Consider the following 14,672-nt stretch of genomic DNA (forward strand, 5'->3'; position numbering starts at 1 on the left):
CTGTGTTTGGGAAGTGTGTTGTGTTTTTATTATACAGCCTATTTTGAAGGCTCAATTCCCAGTACAAGTAGGTGTGAAGAGAACAAACTGTTTTGAGAAACAATTATATCACACTATATAAAATACAGAAATAAACTTCAAAATCAGATATAGCACATCAATACATCATCAATGAATATAAAACTGAAAATGGCAAAACCACTGCAGAATATGACATGAAGCTAAAAAATTATCTGTAAAGTGTGAAATAGTAAATGAATGAGATAAGGGAAGGAGTCGAGAAGGGAACAAAATAGGAGAGAGAAACAAGGTTAAATCATCAGAAGGAGAAAGAAGGGAGGTGGGTGGAGAAAGCTGGAGAGAAAAGCAAGAGAATGTAATTTAAAGAAAAGGAAAATAAAAAGTGATTTCTCATTAATGACAAAGCTCAGAAGGTAAATTAGGAAGCTATAAGGGGAATAAAATATTAAAAAAATGATAGTATTAAAAGTAATGAATTCAGAATACTACTAAATGTAGTTGGTTGTTTTTTTTTTACTCTTTGGCTCTTTTGGGGACCCACCACCCGGCTCCCAAATAAATGCATGGAGTCTTTTTCTTTCTTAAAAATGCCCAGCCTTAGCTTGGCTTGTTTCTGGCCAGCTTTTCTTATCTTAAATTATCCGTCTACCTTTTGCCTCTGGACTTTCTCCTTTTCTTACTTTTATAACCTTACTTTCACTCTTGCTCCATAGCTGGTTGTGTGGCTGGGTGGCTGGCCCCTAGTGTCCTTCTCTCCTTGTTCTCTTGCTCTTCTTTTCCCAGATTTCTCCTTCTAGTTATTCTCTCTGCCTGCCAGCCCTGCCTATCCTTTTTCCTGTCTCCCTATTGGCTGTTCAGCTTTTTATTAGACCAATTGGGTGTTTTAGACAGTCAAAGTAACACAGCTTTACAGAGTTAAACAAATACAACATAAAAGAATGCAACACATATTTACATCATTAAACAAATGTTCCACAGCATATACAAATGTAACACATCTTAATATTCTACAACAACTAAATGTAGAAAGAAATGAAAAAGCAGGAAACAGAGAGGACAAAGTAGAGAACAATAGAAAAAAGAAAAATATTCCCTTTTAATGGAAAAATTTATAGACAGAATTAGATAAAGACATGGAGGGGAATAGCAAATAAAAGCATAAAAACTCTTAAAAATACAACAAAGTAAGACTCATCTAAATACATACACAGTAAGGGTGGGGACCGGCGAGTTGGCTTAGCTGTTAAGAGAATTGGCTGCTTTTTCAGAAGGCACAGGTGGTTTGGTTCGCAGCTCCTACACGCCAGCTCACAACAGTCTTTAATTCTGGTTCCTGGGAATCTGGACCCTATTCTGGGTTCCATGAGCTCTGCATGCATATGGTACACATACACACATGCACACAAAACACCTATACATGTAAAATAAAAGTCTCAATAAGGGAGCATTTCAGGGGTTACCAAGAAAGAACAGAATGATGAAGTGTTGGGCCAGCTTATTTGTTGGTCCTTGAAAATTAGAGTGATGGGGGTGGATGTCAGTTGAACTGTGGGCTCCTTAAAGTCTGAAGAGTAGTCTTGATGGAAGCAATTTTCATTGCACAGGGACCTCTCTCTGTGGACCATATTCAGCTTTCCTTTCTGTGTAATGTACAGACTCACCGTCTCTTGAGACTCCCCAGGTCTTAGTCCTCAAGTGGCTGATGTTTGAGTTGGAGATGTCCCCCCAAGTGCATAGGTGTGTAGGAGGCAGTCATGGTACCAAGACTGGTCTAGTCAGAGGCCCATCTTCATACTTTCAAGACCTCCTGAGTATGAATCATCCTGCTGGAGGAAAATGGCTCTGGGAATCCTGGGTACCCCGTTCTGGAACTTTAGAGTTCTCAAAGTTGACAGCTGTGAAGGACAGACATGTGGCTTTAGAATTTGATCAACTCACTGGCCTCAAGTTTAGCATCATCAAACTCCATGCTCAGAGCTCAGCTGATGAGCTCTGTCCACAGTCACCAAAAGCAGGCTACCTCTCCATATGCACCTCCCAGCCTTAGCCAAGCCCTGCTGCCCCTGTCCTTTCCTTTGTCATAATCTACTCCTCTCCTATTCTCTAGAACTGCCTCTCCAGGCCTTCCTCACCCAGGGGCAATGGCAGGCCGAATGGAGAGACTCCCTGACCTGGGGATGTTCTCCGCCCCCACTGTAGCTCATTTGTTGGCTTTTTAATTGTTATTTTATGTGTCAGCGTGTTTTGTCTGCATGCTTGTATCATGTGCATACCTAGTACCTGAAGAAGCCAAAGAGGGTGTCGGATCCCCTGAACTGGTGTTACAAACTGTTTTGAGCCACCCTGTAGGTGCTGAGAATAGAATCTGGGTCCTAAGCAAGAGATACAAGTGCTCTTAACCACTGAGGCATTTCCCCAGCCTCCTGTCACTCACTGTTTTAGCAAGAGAATCTCTCTCAAGATGCTACCTGGCTGCTGCCCCACAAGTCATACAGGGTGACAATACGGCATTTATCTCTACTGCTGACCCACCTATTAGAAGAGCCCACACCATTTATTGAAGATACTTTCTGTTTTCCTTTGGCACAGAATAGAGAACACAGAAATTAACCCAACTACAGCCAAGCAGTTTTATTATGTTTGATTACTGAAGTGTGATGCTTTAGAACCAGCCAGATACTACTACTTAACTACACATCATCTTGGGCATGTTGCTCTTTGTAAGGTCTCAGTGGCTTTCCATATAACATGGAGATGTCAGTGACATCTATAAATGAGCAACACTTGAAATGCATAGAGTTGTGCCCAGCATAGACAGAACTCTCAATAAATGCCAGCCTAAAATTAATAACCAAAAACTTTTGTACCAAGTACAGCTCTCTGGTGTCGCTGTCACTGGGGTACCTTAATGGCATTTCCAATTCATTACTTATGAAACAGAGCTGTGCATTTCCGGCTTGCACCTGGTCCCTCTGAGGTGACTCCTACTCAGCCACAGCACCTCATGCATCCAGTCACACAAGCCAGGAAAGTGAGAGTGAGGAATCACTCTTTCCACATCAAGGGCCCGCACAATCGAATTCCCACTCCAATGTCATACTCACTTGCTGCTCTGTGACTCTCCCCCCACCACCTCAGCCCAAGCCACCATCAGCTCTGCCCCATACTAGAGTAGCCCCTAAACTGGTTCTATACTCACCCTTCAAAGCAGGGTTCTCAACCTTCCTACTGCTGAGACCCTTTAATACAGTTCCTCATGTTGTAGTGATCCCCCAGCCATAAAATTATTTCATTGTTACTTTATAACTGTAATTTTGCTGTGGTTGCAAACCATAATGTAAATATCTGATATACAATCCCCCAACAGAATTATGACCCATAGGTTGAGAACCACTGCCTCAAAGCCTTTCTTTACATGCAGCCAGGCACATCTTCTCAGTGTGTATGTGAGCATTCGGACCCTTACATCCAGCCATGCCCAGGACTGTTAAAATAAGAAATTCCTCAAGATCCAAGGCTATGCTAATTGCCTGGGTAGGGTGCCCTAGGGAGGTGCCTCTCCCTTCACTGGGCCTCTCAGCCTCAGTCTCTTCATGCTGATCTTTGATCCCTTGTCCAGCTCTTCTGCTACAGGCCTGGCCTTATTCTGCTGCTTTGCCTGGGCTTGTCTTCCCTCTGCTCTTCCTCATCCCAGTTTATGCCTAGTGTCCCCCATTGCTCAAGCTCTCTTGACACAGTTAAATGAGCCCCCCCCATCCCCTTCTCTGCTTCTGTACAGCCTCTCCCATGCTGTCTTGGCATACCTGTTCTTTCACTATTTGATGGCAGTTTGCTAATGCTTGTATCTGTCAAAAGACCCAAGGCTCCAAGAGCTCACTTCTCCCCCGACTTTCTTCCTGCTTTACCACCACACACAGTGAACACTCAAGCCATAGGTGTTCTGTGAATGGGCTTTTATGAAGGAGTAGTGTGTTCTACTTCTGTCTTCGTCATTGTTCTATTGCTGCGAAGAGACACCATGACCCCAGCAACTCTTATAAAGGAAAGTATTTAATTGGTGCTTGCTTATAGTTTAAGAAGTTTAGTCCATTATCATCATGGCAGGAAGCATGGTGGCATGCAGGCAGACATGGTGCTGGAGAAAGAGCAGAGATTTCTATATCCAGATCCACAGGTGGCAGGAAGAGAGTGACTCTGGGCCTGGCTTGGGCTTCTGAAACCTCCAAGCCCACCCCCAGTGACACACGTCCTCCAACAGGGCCACACCTCCTAATTCTTTCAAACAGTACCACTTCCTGTGAGCCTAGGGGGACCATTTCATTCAAATCAGCACACTTTCCCATCTATCCATAATTTGAAGATCAACAATGACTGTTAATTTTTCTCAGGCTTATTGATACTTTCATTGGACAGCTCACCTTCAGCCACGGAAAATATGACATAATCTGAAATCTTACTTTGGTGGTTGTAGGCAGGCAGCAGATGGCCTTAAGAATTGTTTAATTATTAAATGACATCATCACAAACATGCTCCCTTCCAGTCTCTTTTGAAATAACACAGATGAGTAAATTTGCCAGCTATGTTCACCAAGATAAATTACAAAATAGATATGGACAATTTATTTTAGAATAAATGATGCAAATAAGCCGAAGTCTGATTTGGATTGATTGGTTTTGTCACCAGCTTGCCTGTTTCACCTTGAACAGCTCTGCACAGCTCCCAGCAGTTCCAAAATGTTCAGTGTAAACGCCCTTCGAAAAACACAGAACTTCAGACAAATTTAAACAAAAATGCAAATGATCCTTGAAACTTACAAGTGGGACATTTATGAAATTTTCCCCAAACAGCTCTCGAGCGAGCATTCCTGGTCGCACACCTGCTGGGGCCCATGAGATAATCCCATTCTGCATGTTCAGGTTTAAGATTTCTTCTCCAGGCTGGGCTGTAGCCAACACAGTAAATGATTCGTGCAATGGGACTCAGGGGATGTAGAAAATCGATGCCTTATGAAGATGGAGCCTGGATGGGAGATGGCGTTTGCAGCCACCTGGCGAGGGTACGTTTGATGTCTCTCAGACTGAGTGTTAGAATATAAAGGTCCAGGCTGGCTACCAAGCCAATTAGCTTGCAAAGCAGCTGCCTTCACTTCTGTCAAGAACATTTCAGATGACAGTAAAGACGAATATAGCTTTAAAGATGAGGGCAGAGGATAAAGAAAAACAGGTTTTTTTTTGTTGTTTGTTTGTTTTTTGTTTTGAGAATTGTGATAGATTTCTCCTTAATGTCTAAACACCTTGGAATGCAAACACTTGAGAAGTGGTGCAAATGGAGGGACATGCAAACACATGGGATGATGCTGTACTGACCGTGCAATGAGGCACAATGTTTTCTTCACAGTAGTTCTCATGTGGGTGTGAACTTGTGCATGCACATAGTCAATATGGTATTCATGTTCTTCACACACAGAGCATGCATAAAGCTCAAAAGCCCTCCAAGTACTCCTGTGAGGGCTGGAGAGATGGCTCCGTGGATGAAGGTACCTGCTGCCAAGGCTGATGATCTGAGTATTACACCCAGGATTCACATGGTAGAAGGAGAGGACTGATACCGTGGTGGAAGTTGTCCTTTGACCTTTACTCATGTGCTGTGACATGTGTGCATGCACTCTTGAGTGTACACACACACACACACACACACACACACACACACACACACAGATAAACTTAATTAAAAATAATTCTGGTACTCCCTGGCCATCAGATCTGAGCACTTTACGAGTTGGAGTAGAAACCACCCTGGCTACCCTTGTGTTGATGCTAAATGGATGATAAAACATGTTCTGTTGCGCTTTGGACTCCAGCCTGCTGCTGAATTTTTTAAGGAATGAATGCTATAATACTTGGAAATCAAGTGAATCACACTTACTTTTTCAGCCAGAAAACAGAGTTGTCTCTCCAAGCAGGCAGTAGATATTGCCAAAAGAAAGGGCTGCTGACTTGGGGACTGAGCCTCAGTTCTGGTTTCACAAAACACCTTCTGCCATCCATGGAGACTATTTCTTTGCAGTGTGTTATGTTGCTCTCCTCATCTCCTTACTCACTGAGGAGTGAGTACCCTGGGGATAAGGCAGCTTTTTGAGCTCCCTCTGCTGCCTTAATGCAGGAAGTCTTGGTTGGTAATGTCAAACCAGATGTCACAGGCCTCTGCGAGAGATTCAGGGATCAGATGATTTGGCTGTAGGCTCAGAAGATTCTTCATTCATCCCATTTCTTTCTAGAAGCTTCAAGACCAAGAGCAGGGCCCACTTATCTGTTAGACTTCTAGGATATGGGTCTGCAGGCCTGGCCCCTTGTCTGCCTGTCCATGTCCTCTCCTTTAGGATGTCCTTTGCAGGGTCATATTCTTGATTTCAAGGTCAATTCTCAGAGGCCATGATCACCGAAGCTGTAACTGAGTGTGTGACAGTACTCTCACATAATCAGGTTGGTGAAAGGTGCCTGAAGGTGTGTTCTTTTTCCCACTCTTCTCTGAATCCTCTATCTAGACACCGGGAAAAGTCCTACCATGGCAGCGATGACCCTGCAGGGTAATGGTGCTGGCGATGGTATCACTACAATAAAGCCCAGCTCCTTTTGATTTGCAGTTTCCTTTGCATCCTGTTCATAATAGTTAGACATCACCTGACATTGTGGACCAGTGCCAGTCACAGAGGTGACATCCAGTCCTTGTCCCTGGTGACAGAGGCTGATGGAAGGTCAGGGGCAGCTGATGTTTTATAATCCTCAGCCCAGAGCCATCTGCCTCACAGGACAGTGTACTCTTCTCTGTCCTTCCTTCTTCCAGCATCGCAGCGGTCCCTTCTGAAGGACCCCCACCCCCAGCCAAGTGCCTTTTCTCATTTTGCTTTTTCACAGTTTTCTAGCTTACGCTCACAACAGATCAGTGGGGCAGGTGTTGATGCTTCTCTGTTGCACATGAAGGGACAGAGGCTCAGGGAGATGGATCAAATGTTGGAGCTGAGATAAAGTGAAGATGTTATGATGAGAAGGCCTATGCTCTTTCAACTGCTATGTGGAGACTCTCTTATGGGTGTTTATACCAATAACTTACTGTTCATTTCTTAATCATAGAAAGAATAGGTCATTTCTAAAAATGATAGAAAAGTGTACAAAAGACCCTAAAATCCCCTATAATCCTGTCTTCTAGAGGCAATCACTGTTGATGCATACTGGACACACAGACCTCAGCTTCTGTCTTGCTTCCACTAAAGGGATGTCAGTTTCCTAGGCTGTTTCTCTCATGAGGGTGAGGTGGGAAAAATTATATATGTTCTGGTAGTTATTAAAGGAGATGTTTCTAAAGATTTTAGCCCACCTAGGGAAGCAGTGTAAACTTGCTAGTGCTATGACCTACTTTGAGCTTTTCAATATCCAAGTAATTATTTTAAACTCACTGTGATTGCTGAGTTATTTTCACCACATGAGCAGGTCCATTTGGCTGCATTCTTTTATTTCTTTGTACTATTAAATGATTATCTTTCTTTCTGCCTCACCAAGAGTTGAATATTTGGATTGTCTTCCTCCTTTTGACTCTTGTAAATTGTTTTAGGGTTGGTGGGGTGAGGAGAGGACCTGAGAGTGGGGGGACTTCATCTTTATCTGCAACATATTATTTCATTTTAAAAACATGTGAAAGCAATATAAAGCCAAATGATAAGCCATTAATATTTATCCACTCTCAGAGGTAAGTACATGGGGCCTGGCCTTATTTTCTAAAGTGTTTGTAAATGTGTGATGGTTGATTATTTAACACTTAAATATTATTAACCCAGGATGAATGTTACTGTACACAGAGCTTTGCACATTTACAGGGATATGTCCTCGGCAGGGAGTCTAAAATGGCTAAAGCTGGGGTCAAGTTCTACCACTAAGTTCACAAGAAGGATCAAGCGTCAATTTTCAGCCTCCATTTCTGTGTTCTTGTCAATTGTGGTTTCCATCATTTTGAAATAATATTTGCAACAAGTAGAAGAACTGTGTTTTGAAATTGACTCTGGAATTAATTACTTTTCTGGTCATGACACAATATCTGAAGAGAAGCACCTTCAGGAAGGGAGGGTTTTATTTGGCTCTTCATTGGAAGGGAGACAGTCCATCATGGTGGGGGAAAGCACATGAGGTCAGGAAGCAGAGTGTGAACAGGAAGTGGGGCTGGGGTGTATAATTTCAAGCCCACCTTCCCCCAGTGACTCCAGATTTCTAGTAAAGCTCCACCTCTTAAAGGTTCCGCATCCTTCCCAAACACGGCCATCAACTGGGAACCAAGTATTCAAACACATGGTCCTTCGGTGACATTACACATCCAATCAAAGTAGGTGTTTTCTTGGTTTTTCTTTGTAATTTGTCAGTGACCCTTAATGTTAAAGATATTAAATCTTGATTTGGATTATTCACAGAAAATAATCTTTCCTAGTTTAGATGATCCTCATGTGGAGTTAGTGCTGTAGCATGCTGACTGCTACAATTCATTCCTTGCCATGTCTCTATCTCTGCCTTCAGACCTGCAGTGGAAGTCTGGGCACATGGCTGAGAGCCTCACCAACATGCCCCGGCACTCACTCTACATCATCATCGGAGCCCTCTGTGTGGCCTTTGTGCTCATGCTCATCATCCTAATTGTGGGTATCTGCCGCATCAGCCGCATTGAGTACCAAGGCTCCTCCCGGCCGGCCTATGAGGAATTCTACAACTGCCGCAGCATTGACAGCGAGTTCAGCAATGCCATTGCATCCATCCGGCATGCCAGGTAAGCTCTGGGGGTCTACAGTGAGGGAGACATCACACCTGGGCTCCAGGCTTATGCTATCCTTAAGACTTCACAGCCACAAGGGAGGGTTTTCAAAGCTGAACAAGGTACTGAAGACAGAGTTCTAGCCCATTTCATGAGCAACCCTTTAAACCTGTGGCTAGTTATGTTTACATTGAATATATTCATTCATCTAATTTGTATTGATTTGCAACTGTACACATATGATTCTTCTTCACTGCATTGGACATTTTTTAAAAATATGTATCTGTGTGCATGTGTATGTATGGCTGTCTGTGCATGTCATTGTGTGTGTGTGTGTGTGTATGTGTGTGTGTGTGTGTGTGTGTGTGTGTGTGTGTGTGTGTGTGTGTGAAGGCCCGAGAGCACCCTATGCCATCCTGAGATGCTGTCTAGTTCCATTGAGACAGACAGGGTTTCTCAAATTAGAAACCTGGAGCTCACCAATTAGGCCAGATTGGCCAGCCAGTATGCCCTAGGAATCTTTCTATCTCTACCTCCCCAGTGCTGGGATTACAGGCCCATGCCACCAGGCCTAGCATTTTTAGGTGGGTTCTGGGATTGAAATTAAGTCCCGTGTGTGGCAAGGCAAGTGTTTTACTGAGACATCCCCTCAGCCTGATAATTTCTTTCTTGCTTTTAAAGCAGTCAATATGAATACAGACTATGCTCTTGGATTCCAGTGTCTACAAAAGTCATGATGAATCACTGTCTTCTGATGTTTAGAGTTTGTGTTTTGGAATTCAGTGTCCTTTCCTGGAGGAAATTCAGGAATTGGTGTGTGAGAGGGAGAGCAGAAGCATAGTGTGATTGGAAGTCTCATTACTACATTCCCTGACTATATTCCATCCAGGTCACTCAACCTTCCACAAGCACAGTTTCCTCCACTCCCCCTCCTTAAAGAACATGGCAATTGTTAAATTATAGATATTATTCTATAAGTAGATAATTACATATTTACTTCTCCCAGATCTATCTATGATGTTGGTCAAGAAGGTCAGCTAATAGCTCACTGACTTTTGTAAGGGATACCATTCCAAAATTAGTAGCAAAATTATTTCCTATGAGTTGATGGAATAATCTGAAACATACAATTCAGAAAGTCAGTGTACTGAGTTTAGTTTTTAAAAATAAAGATACACTTTAGGTTTATTCGTGTGTGTGTGTGTGTGTGTGTGTGTGTGTGTGTGTGTGTGTGTGTGTGTGTGCCTGTGTGAAGACATACATAAAACCCACAAGAGGGTGTTGTATCTCCTGGAGCTGGAGTTACAGGTGGTTTGGAGCTGCCTAGAACCAAACTCCCGTTCTCTGTGAGAGCAGCAAGGGCTTTTAACCACGGAGACATTTCTTCAGCTCCCTGGAATTGATATTGAGGGCAGAACCTATGGAAACTGTTGGCAGTATTATTTTTATTAGGATGATATATCAGTAAAGATATAGCAGTCCCCAAATCTGTAGAGTGGCAGCAGAAGATAAGAGCTTCAGAGTCTTCCTCCCCAAAGGAAGTCCCCAAATCCAAGTTTCACACCTTACAGTGACTGTTGCAACAGAAACAGGTATAGAGCCTGGAGCCAGAGAGAGGATCCAGAGATGTGAATTTGGATGACTTGGAGCATCTGCCCCAATGCCTCACCAGGAGCTGCACCCTGGGGTACTTGTGGCTGTGAGGGAGAGGAACCAGTAGACTCAGGACCCACCTCATGGCTGCTCACCTAGATGCTTCCTCTCAGGGTCAGCTCAGGCAACTCAATTTCCAGGAAGCCCAGGACCAATCCATACAAGCCCCACTGTTTATTTGAGTTCTGTCTTTTAGTTCTGTCTCTCCAACAGGTCCTGGCACATAGCAAATGTCACTAAAATCTGAAGTCTGACAGGAAAGAATGACCTCAGTTTGTGTTGGCATAGTATATTTTGTCTTGTTTGAATTCCCAGGACTAGCTCAGTACATGGTCCCAGGCAACAGGACTAGTTCCAATATCTTAAATCGCTGGGCTGGAGGCAGAGGATTCAAAAGAGAGTGGAGAACTAACAAGTTTCTTTGGTGCTGAAGTCTCCTCTCTTGTGCTCCCAGAAGAGCTTAGCTCATAGGGGAAAGCAAGGGTATAGCTTTATACTTGGATGTTTGGGAGACCCAGAAATAAGAGTCTCTTTCTCCCGGAGGATCTGTGGCTAAGTTCCTAGTTGATTGGCTTGATCTGTTTGGGAGGCATCCAGGCAGTGGGACCGGGTCCTGTGCTCATTGCATGAGTTGGCTGTTTGAAACCTGGGGCCTATGCAGGATCGCTTGGCTTGGCCTGGGAGGAGGGGACTGGACCTACCTGGACTGAGTCTACCAGGTTGATCTCAGTCCTCGGGGGAGGCTTTGCCCTGGAGGAGGTGGGACTGGGGGGTGGGCTGGGGGGAAAGTGAGGGGGGCCGGAGGGGGGAGAACAAGGGAATCCATGGCTGATATGTAGAACTGAATTGTATTGCAAAATAAAAATAAAAAAAATATGACATTTCAGGCCCAGATCATTTGAGAGGGATGCTATGGAGCATGATATTTATACAGCTCTCTGGGAAGATAACTGAATACTCAGGCAGGCAAGAAGGGACGTGATAGCATTCACAAACCTGGTTCCTATTTGTTGCCCATCTTTATCAAAATTCGCAGTGCATAATGCTAGCCATCGACCTCCAGTGTCCTTTAGTAAGTACAGAGGAAACAGTCCACAGGAAGGCCACACCTTTCCAGGAATCTAGAATTCAGGGTAAGTTCTTTCCTGAAGGGCTCTGCAGCTTACAACCTGATCTGCAGCCTGTCCCAAAGAGGCTGTAGCCAGACCTCTGGCAAATTGGCCTTCTTTGTTCTCTGTTCCTGGAAACTCTAGGAAGAGCTTGGCCAAACTTAGTCCTTTTGATGTTCCCTTTTCTCTAGTTTCCAAATGCCCATTTCACAGGCTGTTTCCTGAATGCTAGCCTGGAAGTGATACTGAGTTGGAATGACCACAGCCCAGTGGCCACACAAGATACATTCCAAATGGGTCACCTGAGATGTTCACGAGGGATAAAGAAAACATCTGGTGTCTCTGATGTCAGCTATCAGCTGGATTGAGAAGGCATTTCCTCTCCTTTGTCCCAGAAGCCACCTGTCCCACAGCTGCTTTGCCTATACTCAGGTAGTAAAGTGATTGTCACTATCAGCAGGGGCAGACACATGGCTCACCACATCTGGACAGTGAGGTTACCTCTTGGTGCCTGGGTCTACCACCTAGAAGTGTTTACCCACAGAAAACAGGAAAAGGAGAACACAAAGACATTCTTTTGTCCTCAAATAACAAACTTTCAGATTCAGGCCTTGCTTATGATCAAATCCACCTGACATTCTTTATGGTGTGCTTTTAGGGGACATTGAGCTATGAGAATGTGGTTTTTTTTTCCTGCCTTATTTATGACTGGCAGTAGTATCTTTTGTTCCTTCAGAGAATGAGTTAGATGCACAGGACTTATTACCAAGTATGTTTAAGATACTGATGTGACATTGATAGTATTTGTACTGAGACCAACTAGGGTGGGCCACCCGTAGCCCATTGGCTGCATAAGGCTCAGGAGAGCTATAAGTGTAGTCCAATACAAAATTGTAAACTTACTTAATATCCCTTTTGTTGGTTTGTTTTGGTAAATTGTGTAGTTCTTGAGTGTGAACTTTGTAGGTGAAAATGTAGTACAGAGAAGTGAAAAGGTAGGGTACCTCTCTTGAGAGCCTCTGGAGTGGCCAGGATTTAGAGAACACAAGACCAGTTCTGGGGAGCAAAGGAGATAAGGAAGGCAGCTAGCATTTCAGCATGACTGTTAATAGACATTCATTCACCACCTTGAGAGGTGTAGGAGAGTCAAGGAAAGTCTTGTCTCAGCTTATGGGTGCTTACAAACCTTAGTGTCTGTAACAGACACACTGTTTTAGCTTCCATATGGTAGACCCTGCACTTCGGATTTAACTTTGTAGCTCATTCAAGGAAACAGAGTTTACACTAATTAGGGAATTGAAGTACAGGGATGGCAGCTCCCAATGGTCCACTCTTCTTGTCTTAGGAGTGTTAGTCTGACCTCCACCAGCTTTTGTCACCAGCGTGGCACTTTCTGACCCAGGCAGATGACTTCATTGGCATTGTGCCACATAACCAAGTGAGTCTGGACACAAGGCAGGATGCCCTGTTCACGCATCCTCTTTGTAGGTGTACAAGTGAGTGTGCCTAGCCTTTGGCTGTCATGCTCAGGGCACCTACAACACTCTTTCTCAAACTTTCCTTATTGGTCTTCAGCTCCATGGTGACACTGAAGTTCTCAGTCATTTGAATTACTGCTTGTTAAAACATGGCACAAAATGGAGACATTCAGTTTTCCAGATTTTAAGAAGACAGATTCCTTTTCAAATGGAAACCACATAACAAGTGACTTTAAGGGGTGCATTGAATCTGTTCAGTTGTTCCCGTTGCCAAACAATTGATTAATCAGCTAATGAATATGATTTATTCTCACATCAAAGTTCCTACAGGAAAGCATCCCAGGGCCACTGGGGCTAGGCAGGGGAAGCTCTGAGTTGTTAGCTTTTCTTCTAAATCATCACTGTTATTACAAATGCATCTAGCTAGTTTATGAAAAATAATTTGTCAAAATTTTGTACCACAGAGTACCCTCCTCTGCTTTCACTTGGGAAAAAGTATAGAATTTAACAGTTGTTACAGTGTGGCCACTTTTCCTGTCCTAGGATTGCATGGGCCTTATCCAAGCAGATTAAAGGCTATATGCTGAGGTCCGAACCCACATCAGTGTTGACATAGTTTGTGGGTGTTCAGTAAGGCCTTGCAATCCAGAAACAGTTCTACTTAGGGCCTTTTTAATATTGTAATGGTCACTGTGGATCGGTGTTGGCAGAATGTATTAACTCTGGCCCTGAGTTTTGCATGGTGCCCGCTTTGTGCTCTTGAAGGCCAGTCAGTCTTGAGTTCATTGGAAAACAACTGATGAAAGTTTAAAAATCAAAGATCATTTCAGGCATGGTGGCAACTACACCTGGAATCCCAGGACTTGAGAGGCTAAAGCAGGAGGATTATGGTTGTAGAATATCATTTTAAGGTTTGAAACTTTTGTTTATGTTGCATTTGTTTAACTCTGTGAAGTTGTGTTACTGTGCCTGTCTAAAATACCTGATGGTATAATAAAGAACTGAATGGCCAATAGTGAGGTAAGAGAAAGGATAGTCAGGGTTGGCAGGCAGAGAGAATATATAGAAGGAGAAATCTGGGAGGAGAAAAAGAAGTAGACAGAGAAGGAGGAGGACTCCAGGGGCTAGCCACCCAGCTACATAGCAAGCCATAGAGTAAGGGTAAGATTACATAAGTAAGAGAATGAGAAAAGCCCAGAGGCAAAAGGTAGATGGGATATGTTAAGGAAACCTGGCAAGAAATAAGCCAAGCTAAGGATAGGCATTCATAATTAAGAATAAGCCTCTGTGTGTGATTATTTGGGAGCTGGGTGGCGGGCCCCCCAAAAATAACATAAACAAACAACAGCTCACTATGAGTTTGAGGCCAGCCAGAATTGTATAGTAAATCCCAGACCAGCCTAGGCTGGTCTGTAGAGCAAGATCTTTTCTTGAACCTATCCATCTTCCAACCCCCAAATCTTACTTGAAGAGTGCTCTCTTTCTCATTCCCCACTTGCTCCTACTTTTTACCTTTGTATGTGAGAAAGCCAACATTCAAAAGGTAGCAAAGAAATAGAGAAGAGGATAGAGGGAGGGAGCCATGGTAGATAAGCCCCTCTGACTTCTTCAGGACCCATC

General features: G+C 43.6%; 1 protein-coding gene across 1 annotated transcript in view; it reads left to right on the plus strand.

The window, feature by feature from the left end:
- Positions 1–14,672, plus strand: part of Dner (delta/notch like EGF repeat containing) — a 320,292-nt gene that overhangs the window by 303,183 nt on the left and 2,437 nt on the right. The window contains exon 12 of the mRNA XM_052750585.1: positions 8,581–8,827. Coding sequence (XP_052606545.1) covers positions 8,581–8,827 — 247 coding nt within the window. The remainder of the gene's footprint in view (positions 1–8,580; positions 8,828–14,672) is intronic.

The sequence above is a fragment of the Peromyscus californicus genome, unplaced genomic scaffold (assembly GCF_007827085.1).
Source record: "Peromyscus californicus insignis strain IS unplaced genomic scaffold, ASM782708v3 Scaffold_21__1_contigs__length_65335640, whole genome shotgun sequence".
NCBI classification, from domain to species: Eukaryota; Metazoa; Chordata; class Mammalia; order Rodentia; family Cricetidae; genus Peromyscus; species Peromyscus californicus.